The sequence below is a fragment of the Vicugna pacos genome, chromosome 27 (assembly GCF_048564905.1).
Source record: "Vicugna pacos chromosome 27, VicPac4, whole genome shotgun sequence".
In the NCBI taxonomy this organism is placed as follows: domain Eukaryota; kingdom Metazoa; phylum Chordata; class Mammalia; order Artiodactyla; family Camelidae; genus Vicugna; species Vicugna pacos.
This window is the reverse complement of record NC_133013.1, coordinates 29,109,400-29,122,349: the sequence shown is the minus strand read 5'-3', so window position 1 is coordinate 29,122,349 and position 12,950 is coordinate 29,109,400. Positions and strand designations below refer to the sequence as shown.

Below are 12,950 nucleotides of genomic sequence, written 5' to 3'. Positions count from 1 at the left end.
TCAATATCCATGAGAATTAATGAGTTCATTACTTTAAAAGATAATGAAATAATTTTAGTTAGCACCTCAGGCTTAGTTTTCTGTAGGAAATGTTGTCAAGAGCAGGACTCGTCCTCCCACCAGCCTGGCCAGCTGGCAAGTGAAGGAAGGACGAGGTCATGGGACCTCGTCTGTGTGCTCACCTTGTTCCTTGCCGGGGGCTGTGTCATTCACATACCTCAGAGCCACAGTGCAGACCTGCTCACCCTGGACGGCCTCACGTGACGGGCTGAGGGGTGCTTGATGCTGTGCAAACAGCGGGTGACCTTTGGTTTTCATCCTGTGACTGAAGCGCCCTTTCTCCTCTGGCGTTCTGGGGTATTCCAGTACATGAGCACCTTTGCTTATTTAAAGCAGCAGGCTTGGCTGGGTGAGAAGTTCCACGGGGAAGTTCAGGAATATTTAGCTTGTGATTCGCAGCAGGAAATGATGAGACTGAAGGAGACGTTCAATCTGGGGTGCATCCAAGGCACTTGTTTTCACACTAATTCATAATGTGGCCTGGGTTAGGTGGAGCACAGCTGTCCTCGTCTTGACCTCCTCAGGTGCTGGGGAGTTTTCTAGAACCGTCTCTTGACCCCTGTCCTATTTAGAGCAGTAGCCTTCACTGCGCACTTTTGGACACCCTGGTTAATGCAAATGGCAGGTCTCCTTGTACTGAGCGAGGGCCCTTCATTTCAGCCGTCCTGCAGCTGATAACCAGAGATACGGATACTTCTTAAGGTGGTTTTAAGCATACGGAGGAGAGAGTGTGGTGGCAGCCACTCCGCCGGTGGGCCGTGAGCTACTCACGGCTGGGACTCTGTGCTGTGGGCGTGGGCCAGCTGGGAATGGGCAGCTGGTGTTGCAATCGAGGGTGTGCCTAGAGTTACATTTGATACAAGAGAGTGAGCTGGAGTTGCTGCTCAGAACAGGAGGGAGGGATCAACGAGGTGAGACTGAGACACAGGTATGAGAAACGAGACTTTGTAGAGGACACAGGCTTCCCGGGAGATAAATGCAGAGAACCGTTGATGAGAAGAGACTGGAACTTGGACACACAAGCACAGGCCTGAGTGAGGTGAGGCTCCGGAGGTCCAGGCTGGATGCTATAGGCCTTTTTCTTTTTTGGCCTTGAATTTTTTTTCCCTGAAAGGAAACAGAATCTTCTAGAGAAAAGAACCATAACATGGGTCTGCAGCATATTTGTTGTTGTTGAATAATGGTTTTTTTCCTCTACTTGATTTTTAAATTGAATGAGTTGAAATTTTATACTTTCCCACTCTGCTAAATCAGCTTCCCTTCCCTTCCCCTGTCACTCCATCTCCATGGCCTCTGGGGCCCGTCTTCCTCACACTGCTCCTGCCTGGCCCTCGTCTCTCTGCTCCTTAAGGTCCTGAGTAAGGCCTCGCCTCACTCCACATAGTGAGCCCGTTGAGTAAGTGCCTGGGAGCAGTTCGGGTTGTATGTGAAAACACTGATTTAAAGACTCTTCTTAGATGCTCACTGTCCTTCGTCGCCTGGAGTGCATGTGCGTGCGCCGTGTGGACCGCAGGCAGACACTCGGAGGGGCCTCTGGGAATACCTGTTCAGAGAGAGGAGTCGCGGATCTCAGCGTCAGGAAGCGCGCGAAGCCGCCTCCTGGTGTTTTACAGCCCAGGGCTCCATGTAGCTTCGGCCCCTCTGGCAAGGCTCAAAACCTCCCCTGGTGTATTTCCAAAGTGGTTGCTACTATTCTGACCCTTTGCGTGATTTAGACGGGACGTGTAACCTCTCTGTACGTGCATAATGTGGGAATTGGAAGACCTGTCTCGTGCGATTGTTGTGGAGACAGTGGTCGATTGACTTAAATGGGGGATTGTGACTGCTGTCACTTCTCCTGTGTGGCTCAGTAACCCCCCCTGGTGGTGGTAAAATTTTAGGAAAAGCAGCAGTAGTTTTGTAAAAGGTTAAATCTTACCATGACATCAGTCATTTCTGAGTTCTTCAAAGAACTACATAATCTGTTACATGGACACATAAGGCGGTTGAGCGAACCATAGCGTTTTGTTGGACTTGAAAATGAAAGTCAGAGTGGATTCTGGGAGGAAAACGCAGTTCTTCAGCTTCCTCCCGTTTGGGCTTCTGAAGATGGGTATTTGTTATCCAGTGTGGTGAAAATGAATGCCATAGTTAACCGTATTGTCTAACGAGGCAGCACCCTGAGGATGAAAGAATGAGTAGCTCTCCAGATAGTCTCTGCTGAATGCAATTTAATCCTGAGTGATTCATAAGTCCGTTCAGAGTCCTGCAGGGCCTCAGGTGTGAGTACTGAGCCTGGGACTCCATTCCACTGTAGGTGCGGGAGGGTGGCTGATGTCGGCGTTCCTTCAGATAAAATCGATTTTTGCCGTATTAGAAGTATGAAGTCACTTGGAAAAGTCACTCAAGGCATCATTTGATGTATAAGTCAGTCCAGCAAAACCTTCTCATTCTTGATGTCGCTTGCATAGTTGTCTGTTCCGTCAGGTGAAGTGGGGAAGAGCCCCGGGCCAGCTGCGTGCACGCTGGCAGAGTCCAGGGTCAGAAGAGCTAAAGAATCAGCTCAGCGTGCTAACGGCACCCCGAGCCAGTCGCGCTGCGCACACGGGCCTCAGCTCACTGCCCCGCTTCCTGAGAGGTAGATCCAGTTCTGCAGCTGTGCTGAAGAGAGCGCTCTTCCGCGGGTTGTCCTCAGGAGGGTGCTGCTTCCAGTGTCGTTTCTTCTTCAAGCTCTTTGGACGTAGACCCAGGAATCCTGGAGTCTAGTCCCTGCTCTGCCGGTAGTTAGCACGTGGCTTGGGCAAACTGTTTACCCTTGGAGAGCCTCTGTGCCTTCATCTCCAGGCTGGAAGTAGTGATTCCTGCCCTCTCAGCCCCCGGAGATGATTGTAAGGATCAAATGACGTAGTTCACGTGCATGTGTTTGGAAATGTAAGCTCTGGACAGACCGAGACGCCCACACTCACCTCTGATGCTGTGGGCGCATCCTCCACGCGGTCCTGCTGTCCTTCCTGCTCCTCTTCCTGCTGCTGCTGCTGCTTGGTTTTAATATTCTCAGTTTCTTTTCTTGGTGGAAATCAGCTTTCTGAGAGTCAGCCGTCCCTGTGTTGTGGACATGCAAGAGAAACTTCCTCTTTGATAATTTGGCAAATAAAACAGCTTTTACTGTTTTATCAGCCTCTGAAACCATTGCCTTCAGAATCAGCAGCATCATCGTCACTGGGGGCAGGGAGTAAGGAGGTTTGTTTGCTTATTTTTAATGGGACCCAGGGCCTGGTGCATGCTCAGTGTGTGCTCCACCGCTGCCTGCGCCCTTCCCCCGTCGCCATCATTTCTATTGTGTTCCAAGCCACTGTCCTTTTTTTGAATCCTGCAATTACCTTGCCAAGTAATATCACCTGCACTTGATGGGTGAAGAAACTGAGGCTCCAGGAGGTGTGTCTGGTTGAACATCCCGGGGCTGGATGTGCAGAGTGAGAAGTGAGAGTTGCTTGTTTTGCTCCAGGCCCTGTGCGCTTCCCTCCCCTCCCCCGGCCTTCCTCACTTCTGTTGACTACGTGAGACCCTTGCTTAGTTTCCAGAAATGTTATTCACAATTCCAGCAAGTATCTGAAAACAAACCTATCATTTTCAACATGAATTGCTGATTGAGAGCGTGTGTTACGAAGCCGCCAGACCAGACAACCTGGGTTCAACTCCTTGTGCCTCAGTCAGGTTGCTTAAGTTCTCCGTCTCGTCCGTAAAGTAAGAGCAGCGCCAGCACCGCTCTAGTCACTGTCCTGGTGGTTAAATGAGTTAGCATGTGCGAGGCACTTAGGACTCAGGAAGTACTCACTAAGTAAGCATTTTAAATTCATGTATATCCATTCTTTCCTTCTGGCCTCTTTCTTGCAGTATTATGTGCTGAGCCGGCTTCTGGCTGGTCTTCCCTTTCTGCAGAACAGGTGTGCTAGGACAGGCACCATTACTGAGCAGCCAGTATTTGATCTAGAAAAGGCAGCTTGGTCACAGTGCCTTGTGGCTGCTAAGGCCATTAACCCCTCTGATAGAGACCAGACAGGCCAGAAGACAAGAGCTTTGACCTGATGCTCACAAGCCATCATGGACTCAATAATTTTGTCATTTGTTTATGGTTAATTTAGTAAAAATTAAGGTTAAAAAATAGTAATCTGAGACGTAAAATATTGTGCTGTTAATTTTGTATGGTCAGTGGTTGTCACGGATGAATTGCAAATAGCTTTTAAATACGAAGAGCTTTTATTCTCACCAGTCTTTTTTGGTCTGTTTTCCCCCTGCAGAAACCAGTGATGGTGTGTCCTTGCAACTGGGGAACACAAAAGATTTTATTATTTCATTTGACCTCAAGTTCTTGACAAATGGAAGTGTGTCTGTGGTTTTGGAAACCACAGAAAAGAACCAGCTCTTTACTGTACATTATGTCTCAAACACCCAGCTAATTGCTTTTAAAGGAAGAGACATATACTATGGCATCGGGCCCAGAACTTCATGGAGCACGGTGACCAGGGACCTGGTCACTGACCTCAGGAAGGGAGTGGGTCTTTCCAACACAAAAGCTGTCAAGCCAACCAAAATAATGCCCAAGAAGGTGGTTAGGTTGATTGCAAAAGGGAAAGGGTTCCTCGACAACATTACTATCTCCACCACAGCCCACATGGCTGCGTTCTTCGCTGCCAGTGATTGGCTGGTAAGGAACCAGGATGAGAAAGGGGGCTGGCCGATCATGGTGACGCGTAAGTTAGGGGAAGGGTTCAAGTCTTTAGAGCCCGGGTGGTACTCTGCCATGGCCCAAGGGCAGGCCATCTCTACCTTAGTCAGGGCCTATCTCTTAACCAGAGACCACGTGTTCCTCAGTTCAGCTTTAAGGGCAACGGCCCCTTACAAGTTCCCGTCAGAGCAGCATGGAGTTAAAGCTGTGTTCATGAACAGACACGACTGGTACGAGGAGTATCCGACCACGCCCAGCTCCTTCGTCTTAAACGGCTTTATGTACTCTTTAATCGGACTGTACGACCTTAAAGAAACCGCAGGGGAGAAGCTCGGGAAGGAGGCGAGGTCCTTGTATGAGCGCGGCATGGCGTCCCTCAAAGCCATGCTCCCCCTGTACGACACCGGCTCAGGGACCATCTACGACCTCCGGCACTTCATGCTCGGCAGCGCCCCCAACCTGGCCCGCTGGGACTACCACACCACCCACATCAACCAGCTGCAGCTGCTCAGCACCATCGACGAGGCCCCCGTCTTCAAAGAATTTGTCAAGAGGTGGAAAAGCTACCTTAAAGGCAGCCGGGCAAAGCACAACTAGAGCTCAGAACCAAAATCATCCTTCAGCCTTTGCTGTGCGTAGCAACCACAGCCCCGTGTCAGCAGAGCACAGGCACACTTTAAACAGCTGTATACTAGGTTTTTGTGGGTCACATCAAATGACAAATGGTCCTTAAAACCGGTCCTCTGAGATCATTGCATTCCACGGGTTGGGTGTTTAGAAATATAGGTGGCATTCAGAGCAGAGAGGTGTTCAGTCAGTGGGCTGAACGAAGACGTCTCACTCGGCCTTGCCTGTCACCCTGTGTAGTCCCCAGAGAGCCCTCCTCTCGCTTTGGGAAGGAAAGCCGTGAGTATCTCTTCCTGGCCAGCTGGCCAGCACTGGCCTCAAAACCCAGTGTGGGGCTCTTTTAAAACGTGGGTGTTTGTGTTGCCAGCAGACTTCCAAACACTAATGTGCTGTAATGCAGTAATATGTGCCGTAGCCTGAACAGTGGGCTGTGTGCAGCTTGAAAAGCGCTGTTTCTTTTCTGCACATCAGTTTCTTGGGAGTTGATGAGCATTTGTTGGCATTTGTTTGTTACATATTTGGAGAAGTTTTTGAATTGATGGTTTTTCTTGAAATGTGTAAATGAAAGATACAACCAGTGTTCAGGCTTCACAGTTATACAATGTAAGCACAACTAAAATGAAACTTGCTGACTGCACAAGAAATTACAGAAACATTGTCTGTCGTACGAAACCCGATCTACAATCAGTGAAGGACTGATAATCAGTCTGTCCCTCCTCCACCCGCGTTGTGGTGGTTCATTTTTGTCCCTGTCTAGAATTTTATATTTCATTTCAGACTGTATACTCTCAAAAGGGTTTTGTCTATTTGAGGGGAGGGACATTTGGGAAACTTTATTATAAACCTGAATTTGGGGAGGAGCTAGTAATTTTGATAAATCCACTACCGCTGCCTTTTTAGGATTTTTTTTCCCCTTTAAAGAAAAATACCAGGTCAGGTATGACAAGAGTCCCACAGGACTTTTCCCTCCTTGGATCATTCTTGCTCAGCAGCTTTCCCGACTGGCGGCTTCTGTGCTTCCGTGTTTCCCTTTGCGCTTTTACCTATAAATTATTTCAGCTTTTGGACTGAAGTGATGCTGCTTCATTTGCTGTATGTGTGTAACCAGACCTTTATTTCGGTTTCTTGCTCTGCCATACCTCACGTCAGTCGGTGTCGTGGCCCTCACACCCTGGGCGGTGTCTGTGTGGGACTTCGGGCGATAGTCAGACCCAGAGGAGGTGGATTTTGGTGTCTTCGTTTCAGGGCATGACATGCACTGAGTCAGGACAGCGACTCCCACAGATCGGGACATGGGCCCCTGCGTTCAGGGCGCTGAGCCTGACACGCAGTGTGTAGCTGGTGTGACGTGTGTCAGGAGCCAGGTGGCACCCGCCCGCACCCGGCGTCCTGACTGAGCGCAGCCTGCCGACACCACTTAGAATCTGGAAAATACATGTGAATGAGCAAAACAGGTGCAGACGGGTGGCAGCGGCAGAGGGGCAGTAGCGGAGATCCGCAGCTGGAGGCGGGACCCGGCTGGCCGTGGAAGAGCGTGAACCCCCTCCGTCTGTGTGCCCGCAGGTTGGTTTTGCCCACAGCGGAACAGCTGCGGGTTGTGAGGGCCCCAGCTGCCGGCCTTTGTGGTTCTCACACACACACGTCTCAGCGGGGCTGTCTGGACTCCTCTGATTTCCGTGCTCAAAAGCAAACTTCCTCCAATCCGGAAACCCTTTCTACTTCGTCGTCTTAGTTATGGTTTAGAGCATCCAGGCTTCTGCCTTGCGTTTTCGTGCTGGTTCTGCAGATTGAGGGAGTCCGTGGAAACAGTATGGTACTGCTTCTGTGACAAATATCAGTGCCTTAAAAATGCGGCTGTCTTTTTCCGCTGAAAAAGGAAAGACATTTTGGTCTGGAAATGGCATTACTGTTTCATGGCTATTGGCTCCACACTGCCTTCCATGTTGCAACAGCAACTTGATTTTTCCTGTGATCCCAGAATTGTCCGAGAGGGCAAGTTGCACCTGTAGCACAACTGTCAGTGCAGACCAGTGGTCCTCAGGCTCAGACGCCTCAGGATCCCCTGGGAGCTTATTGAAATACGGATTCCAGATGTGCAGGAAGCCTGCCTGTGAAGCACGGCGACCTGCGCTTCTGACAAGCTCGCGGGCAGTTCTGATGCAGGTGGCCTGGGGACGCGCGTGGAGAGAGACTGCCCGGCACCACCCGTCACGGTTTTGTTCCTAAACATCTGAGGGGTTTCTAGGGTTTTCAGTGACGCAGAATGTTTACTTACGCTGAGCTTAGGATGGGGAAGGTATTTTCAAGTTTTGTTTTCTTTTTTTAATTTTTCTTAGTTTCTGGATTATGGGCCTCAGTTGTTTACACTTATCTTGAGTTAGCTTTGATGTTAAATTAAATCTATTGCCACTTCAGTTATAAGACCAGCCAAAAGTTTCCAGATGAAGGTCGAGTCTGACCCTTTCGGAGTTGTACATAAAGGCTGAATCCAAAAACCGTCCAGCGTGCACGAGCAGACACGGAGTGGCGCCCAAGCACAGCTCCCAGGCGCCAGCCTGTCCTTTGTCGGGTGCGAACTTCCCCTGAGAGCTGCTGCCCTCACCCTCCTCGTGACTGTCTTCCTGGTTTCTCCTCGTGGTACATGTGGGGTATACACCATGTGTGAAATATGCAATAACGTGTTTACTGGGTGCCCTTCTGAAGGGCGGTCCTCTGTAAGGCTGTACAGACTTTGCAGTTGAAGCACAATGTGCACATGTTAGTTTTATATACAGCAAAACTTGATTTTTTGCAGATGGAAAGGTATTTTGTTTCTATACAAAGTAAATGGATTGTTTGTGCTTAATGTAAAGCTGCTTTATAAAACTGTAAAATAAAGTTTTTATCTTAAAAGGAGTATACCTGGATGTCTCTCTTTCTTCTCGGATTACGCTAAGATTACTTGAGCCCAGCAAGCAGGTTTCTGACCATCGGTTTCCGTTCAGCTGGGGGCAGCTAGTCAGGTAGCAAATGCTCATGAAAGCCAGAGCAAGCCCTTCAGGGTGACGTGGGGACATCGCATGGGCCTTAACCCTGAGGAGGTGTGGTCTGCAGGGGGAACACAGCGCCCATGAGACAGTGTCAGAGAAACACAGTGCCAGGTGGGCTCAGCCAGGGCAGGCGTCACGGAGGAGGCGGAGCGTCAGCAGCAGCTCCAGGCCGGGGTGCCGGGTGAAGAAGAAGGGGTAACAGGAGCAGAAGCGGGATGCCGGGCAGCTGTGAGGACGCCCTGCCCTGTGCTAACTCAGGATGTTTTCTGATTCGGGTTTATTTGAAAGTTTGTTCTTCCTGTATTTTCCACCCTCCCCTCTTCTCCAGAACAACAATTAAACGTTACATAATCTTCCCACTACCTCCCCTTCCTCTCAGGGAGTATGATGCAGGCTCCCAGATGCATATAAAACCAGAGACCAGTCTGGATTCACGTTAGGTTTCATTGCTTTTTTTTTTTTTTTGGAGATTGTGAACATTCTGCACCATTTGTATACTGGAATTCCGTTTGATCACCGGTCAGCTTTTCCAGCTGTTGGGTCCACATGCTTTGACTGGTGCTAAGCAACGTTCTTGGCATCTCTTCCTTCTCTGTCATCCTCAGTGGAGAAACGGCCATGAAGTTGCAAGCAGTTCTCGGTCTGAATGAGGTCTCAGGCTGCTCTTGGTTCATTTTGCTTTTGTAGCCAGACTATCCCTGCGTCGGCTGCTCTGCTTGTAGCACACTGAACATCGTGTGTTTGCCTCCCTGCTGCCCTCAAGAGGGCACAGACTCCGTGCTACGGAGGACTTACTCCGCTGTCTGGTGGAAGTGCCGCCTCCGCCTCTGCAGGGCCGAGGCCACCGTCCGCTGTGGGGTCCTGCCGCCTCTGGCCGTGATGTTTGACCAGGGGTGAGTCCCTCACTCAGGCTGGGCCAGTCTCTTCCCCAGGAATCTGGAGTCAGGGTGGATTTAAGAAAGAAGGGGAGGGAGATTCCAAGAGGAAGAGGAAGAAGACACAATGAAAAGCGGACACGAAAGCAGCCTCGGCAGTGCTCCGGGCCCTGGGTCCAGCGCGCTTCTGAGGCTGCATTCCTCTCGGCTCCCTGAGACGCCACTTTATCCTTAGGGTAAGCGAGCCCTAGTTTATAACAGTGTCTCTATCGTAGAGAAAAATAAAATGTGCATTCCACATTTTCCTTCGGTCTGGACCACTGTATTTGCTAGGGCTGCCAATGAAAAACGAAAAAAACAGATTGGGTGGCTTAAAAAGTGGAAATTTATTTTCTTTCAGTTCTGGAGGCTGGAAGCCCAAAATCATGGTGTCTCCAGGCCTGGTTTCTTCTGCGACCTCTCCGAGGCTCGCAGACGCCGCCTTCCTGCTGTGTCCTCACGTGTCTGGCCCTCTTGGCAGGGTGCCGTCTGTGTCCCCGTCAGCCCTTCTGAATCAGGGCCCATTCATTCACGTACCCCGTTTTACCTTAATTAGCGCTTTAGAGATCCTCCCTCCAAACACAGTCACAACCCGAGGTCCTGGGGCTAGGACTGCAACATAGACTCGGGGTGGGGCACGGTTCGGCCCCATTAGCAACCACTCCATCACGAAGTGCACAGGAACCCAACTCGCCCGCGTTGCCGTTGGATTCGCTGACAGCCAGCTTAGGCCAAACTTGGGGATCTTTGGGGGAACGTTACGTGGGCTGAAATCTAGACCTGGGACTCAGGAGACAGGGCTCCCTGGCTCTGCTCTAGTCACACCAGAAACCTGCTCCACCCCCTGGGCCTCAGACGCCTCATAGTACAGTCCGGTAAGAGGACTCACTGGCCTTAAAGTTTCTTTTATAAACTAACGAAAGGTAACCGCCTCAAGTAAGCCATGGTCCTGAATGTACATGTACACACACCATCATCAGCTGCTAGGTTTTCACTCCTCCTGCCGCCTGCCGTTTCCATCAGCCCATTCTGGATCTAGAGCTCTGAAGTATCGGGGAAATACGTTTATATACCGAGTGTGTCAGAATCGCAGGTTGCGGTGAGACTGTGTTTAATGACCGTTTGAAGAGCCTCAAGCCTGCATTACTGTAGCTGTTACAAGGGGTAACAATACAGGGATAAACACTGATGCTCACTATGCCGGCTCATGAAGGGTGTCAAGCTGAAAATGCGTGTGAGTTTAAATGTCGTGTTGGCGATGGGTTCGGATGCTTGCTGCTGCCTTCCTGGAGAAAAGGTACAGCTCCCATCTGGTGAGCGTGCTCGGTAACGTGTGTGTGGAGGCTGCGCTTCCTGGTGCGAAGTGGCGGCAGCGCCACGTGAGTTTGCTGATGCTCTTCCGGGAGTGGAAGTGAGGGGGCAGGCCTGCAGGGGAAGCCACCGAGGAGCGAGGAGGAGGGCCGTCCTGCGAAGGGCCGCGGACTGACGGTAAGCACGTGATGTGGACAGAGTCCTGTTAGGCCGCCCCAGCGCACTGCGTCTCAGCTGGGCCCCTGGAAGGGCTGCCGCCCTGCTGGGGCTTTACTGTTTCTCATCAGCGCCTAGTGAAGCCACGAAAGTAAACCTGGCTGCTCGGCTTCAGCTTAGGAACTCTAGTCAAGTGTTCATCCCTGTGACTAGAGAAGGAAGGAAACCCCTGAGCCAGGGTGGGCTGGGGGCTCGGTCAAGGTGCGTGATCTCAGTGAATGCCTGTTACTCTGTCGTTTCCTTTGCGACCCCGGTGAAATTAAGTCTCCGCAATTTAGATGAGTATAGAATGGAGGCCCCAGACCAGTGCTCAGATCCCACAGTGGTGTGGCGAGGGAACCTGGAGGCGAGTGCGTCTTCCCAGCCCCACAGGCAACAGAGGCGCTGCCTCCACCGGAAGCGCCCGCCGGCAATTACCCGGGCAGCTTCGCAGCTTCAGGAGCTCTTGGTACCTGGGCCCCGCGGACGATGGTTCTGGGTTAGTGTTATCTTTTTTTTTTTTAATTTTTTGAGCTGTCTTACTGATTTTGCACTTTTTTTAAATTGGGGGGTTTGGGGGGCAGGTAATTACATTTATTACTTCTTTTTAATGGAGGTGCTGGGGGCTGAACCCAGGACCTCGTGCATACCTCTGAGCGGTACCTTCCTCCCTCCACTCCACCATTGCTGTTTCTTGATAATCTTTGTTTAAGCCTAAGGAGAAGGAATAAGCACCGTCGTGGGGGCTCCCCACACTCGGCCTGACTCTGGTGGAGGGAAAACGAGGCACTGTTCAAGCAGCTTGCTCGGGGCCGTGCAGTTCTTTTCACTACATGCTTGCTGCGCACTTTCCTGCCCATCGTGTGCCACCTGCCAGGGCAGCAAAGGTGGGAGGACTGTGCCTGCCCTGAGCCACAGCCGGGAGCGCGCTCCCTCTGGTGGGCCTCCCCCTCCCGCAATCGCAGGCGAAGCCACAGTGGCAGTATGGACTGTGCAGGCATCCGCACGCCCACGGCCGGGCTTGGGCGGAGGGACTCCGTATCACTCTGTAGTCTTTTGACAACCTTGGGAGGACGTATCATGTGAACATTACAGATGGAAAAACAAACGTGGAGAAGTCACATGACTTGCCAGAAGGTCATTCAGTAATTTGACAAGCCAGCGTCTGGAAGCCAGGTATTTCCAACCCCAGGCTCCATGTCCTGAGCCATCGTCCGCAAGCAGTGGCCATGATCTGCTACCTCCCGATTCGTCCCAGGGGCCCACAGCCCTCTGTCCGGGGGCTGGCCCGCAGAGGGAGGGTGAGCCCGTTTCACCTGTGGACGCTCAGATCCACTGAAGTTGATACTTGCTCCAGTAAATGATTAGAAGAGCCCGGAAGCAGCTTTTTTCGGCAACCAAGTCTCCTCGGTACGCACCCCATTTCTTCCACACCCCTGGACTGTCTGTTTACATTAGACTCTGGACGACCCAGCACGACAGCCCTTCCGTAGCCTCTCCGACACCCTCCTGCTGTTTACCGTCTTCCCTAATGGACTTTCAAAAGCTCCACATGCTGCAGGGTTAGATGCATTGCACACACACGCATGTGACTGCACGGGAAGCACCTGGAAGGAGTCACAGAGGGCAGTTACCACACACTCCGCTGGCTGCTGGGGAGGCAGTGACGGGTACGAGCAGGTCCCTGCCCTCTGACCTGCCAGGCAACAGATTCAGGGGGGCACACGTTTTTTATTCTTAGCTATGAAAACGAGACATGTTAAAATATTACAAATTCCAAACGAGAGTTTGAGTTAATGAGATTCTAAAGCACCTTCCTACATGGAGCTTTTTAGCGGCCTTCACTAGTCAGCTTATCCTCAGAGGGGTCCTGAGAGACCGGCGGGGTGTGCAGCCCCTCTGATGGAGAGCTCGGGCCCAGGGGTGGGACTTCCCGGGGTCAGAGCACTGGTGGCGGAGCTGAGCTGTGGCTTGGGCCTCATGTCCTGGGGCGGGGGCAGAAGGGACTGGTGGTGCCTGGTGTGGGCCTGGCCGGCCCTCGCCTTCTCTCCTGGCGCCTAGCTCAGGGGATGAGGCGGGAGGGGCACTTCTCTCCTGATTTCTGCTCCT

General features: G+C 51.5%; 1 protein-coding gene across 2 annotated transcripts in view; it reads left to right on the top strand.

Annotated features, from left to right (window-relative positions):
• Positions 1 to 8,287, top strand: part of GLCE (glucuronic acid epimerase) — a 57,049-nt gene extending 48,762 nt beyond the window's left edge. For both annotated transcript variants that reach the window (XM_072951159.1, XM_072951160.1), the window contains exon 4: positions 4,338 to 8,287. In XM_072951159.1, coding sequence (XP_072807260.1) covers positions 4,338 to 5,362 — 1,025 coding nt within the window. In that variant the 3' untranslated portion in view covers positions 5,363 to 8,287. The remainder of the gene's footprint in view (positions 1 to 4,337) is intronic.
• The last annotated feature ends 4,663 nt before the right edge of the window (positions 8,288 to 12,950 follow it).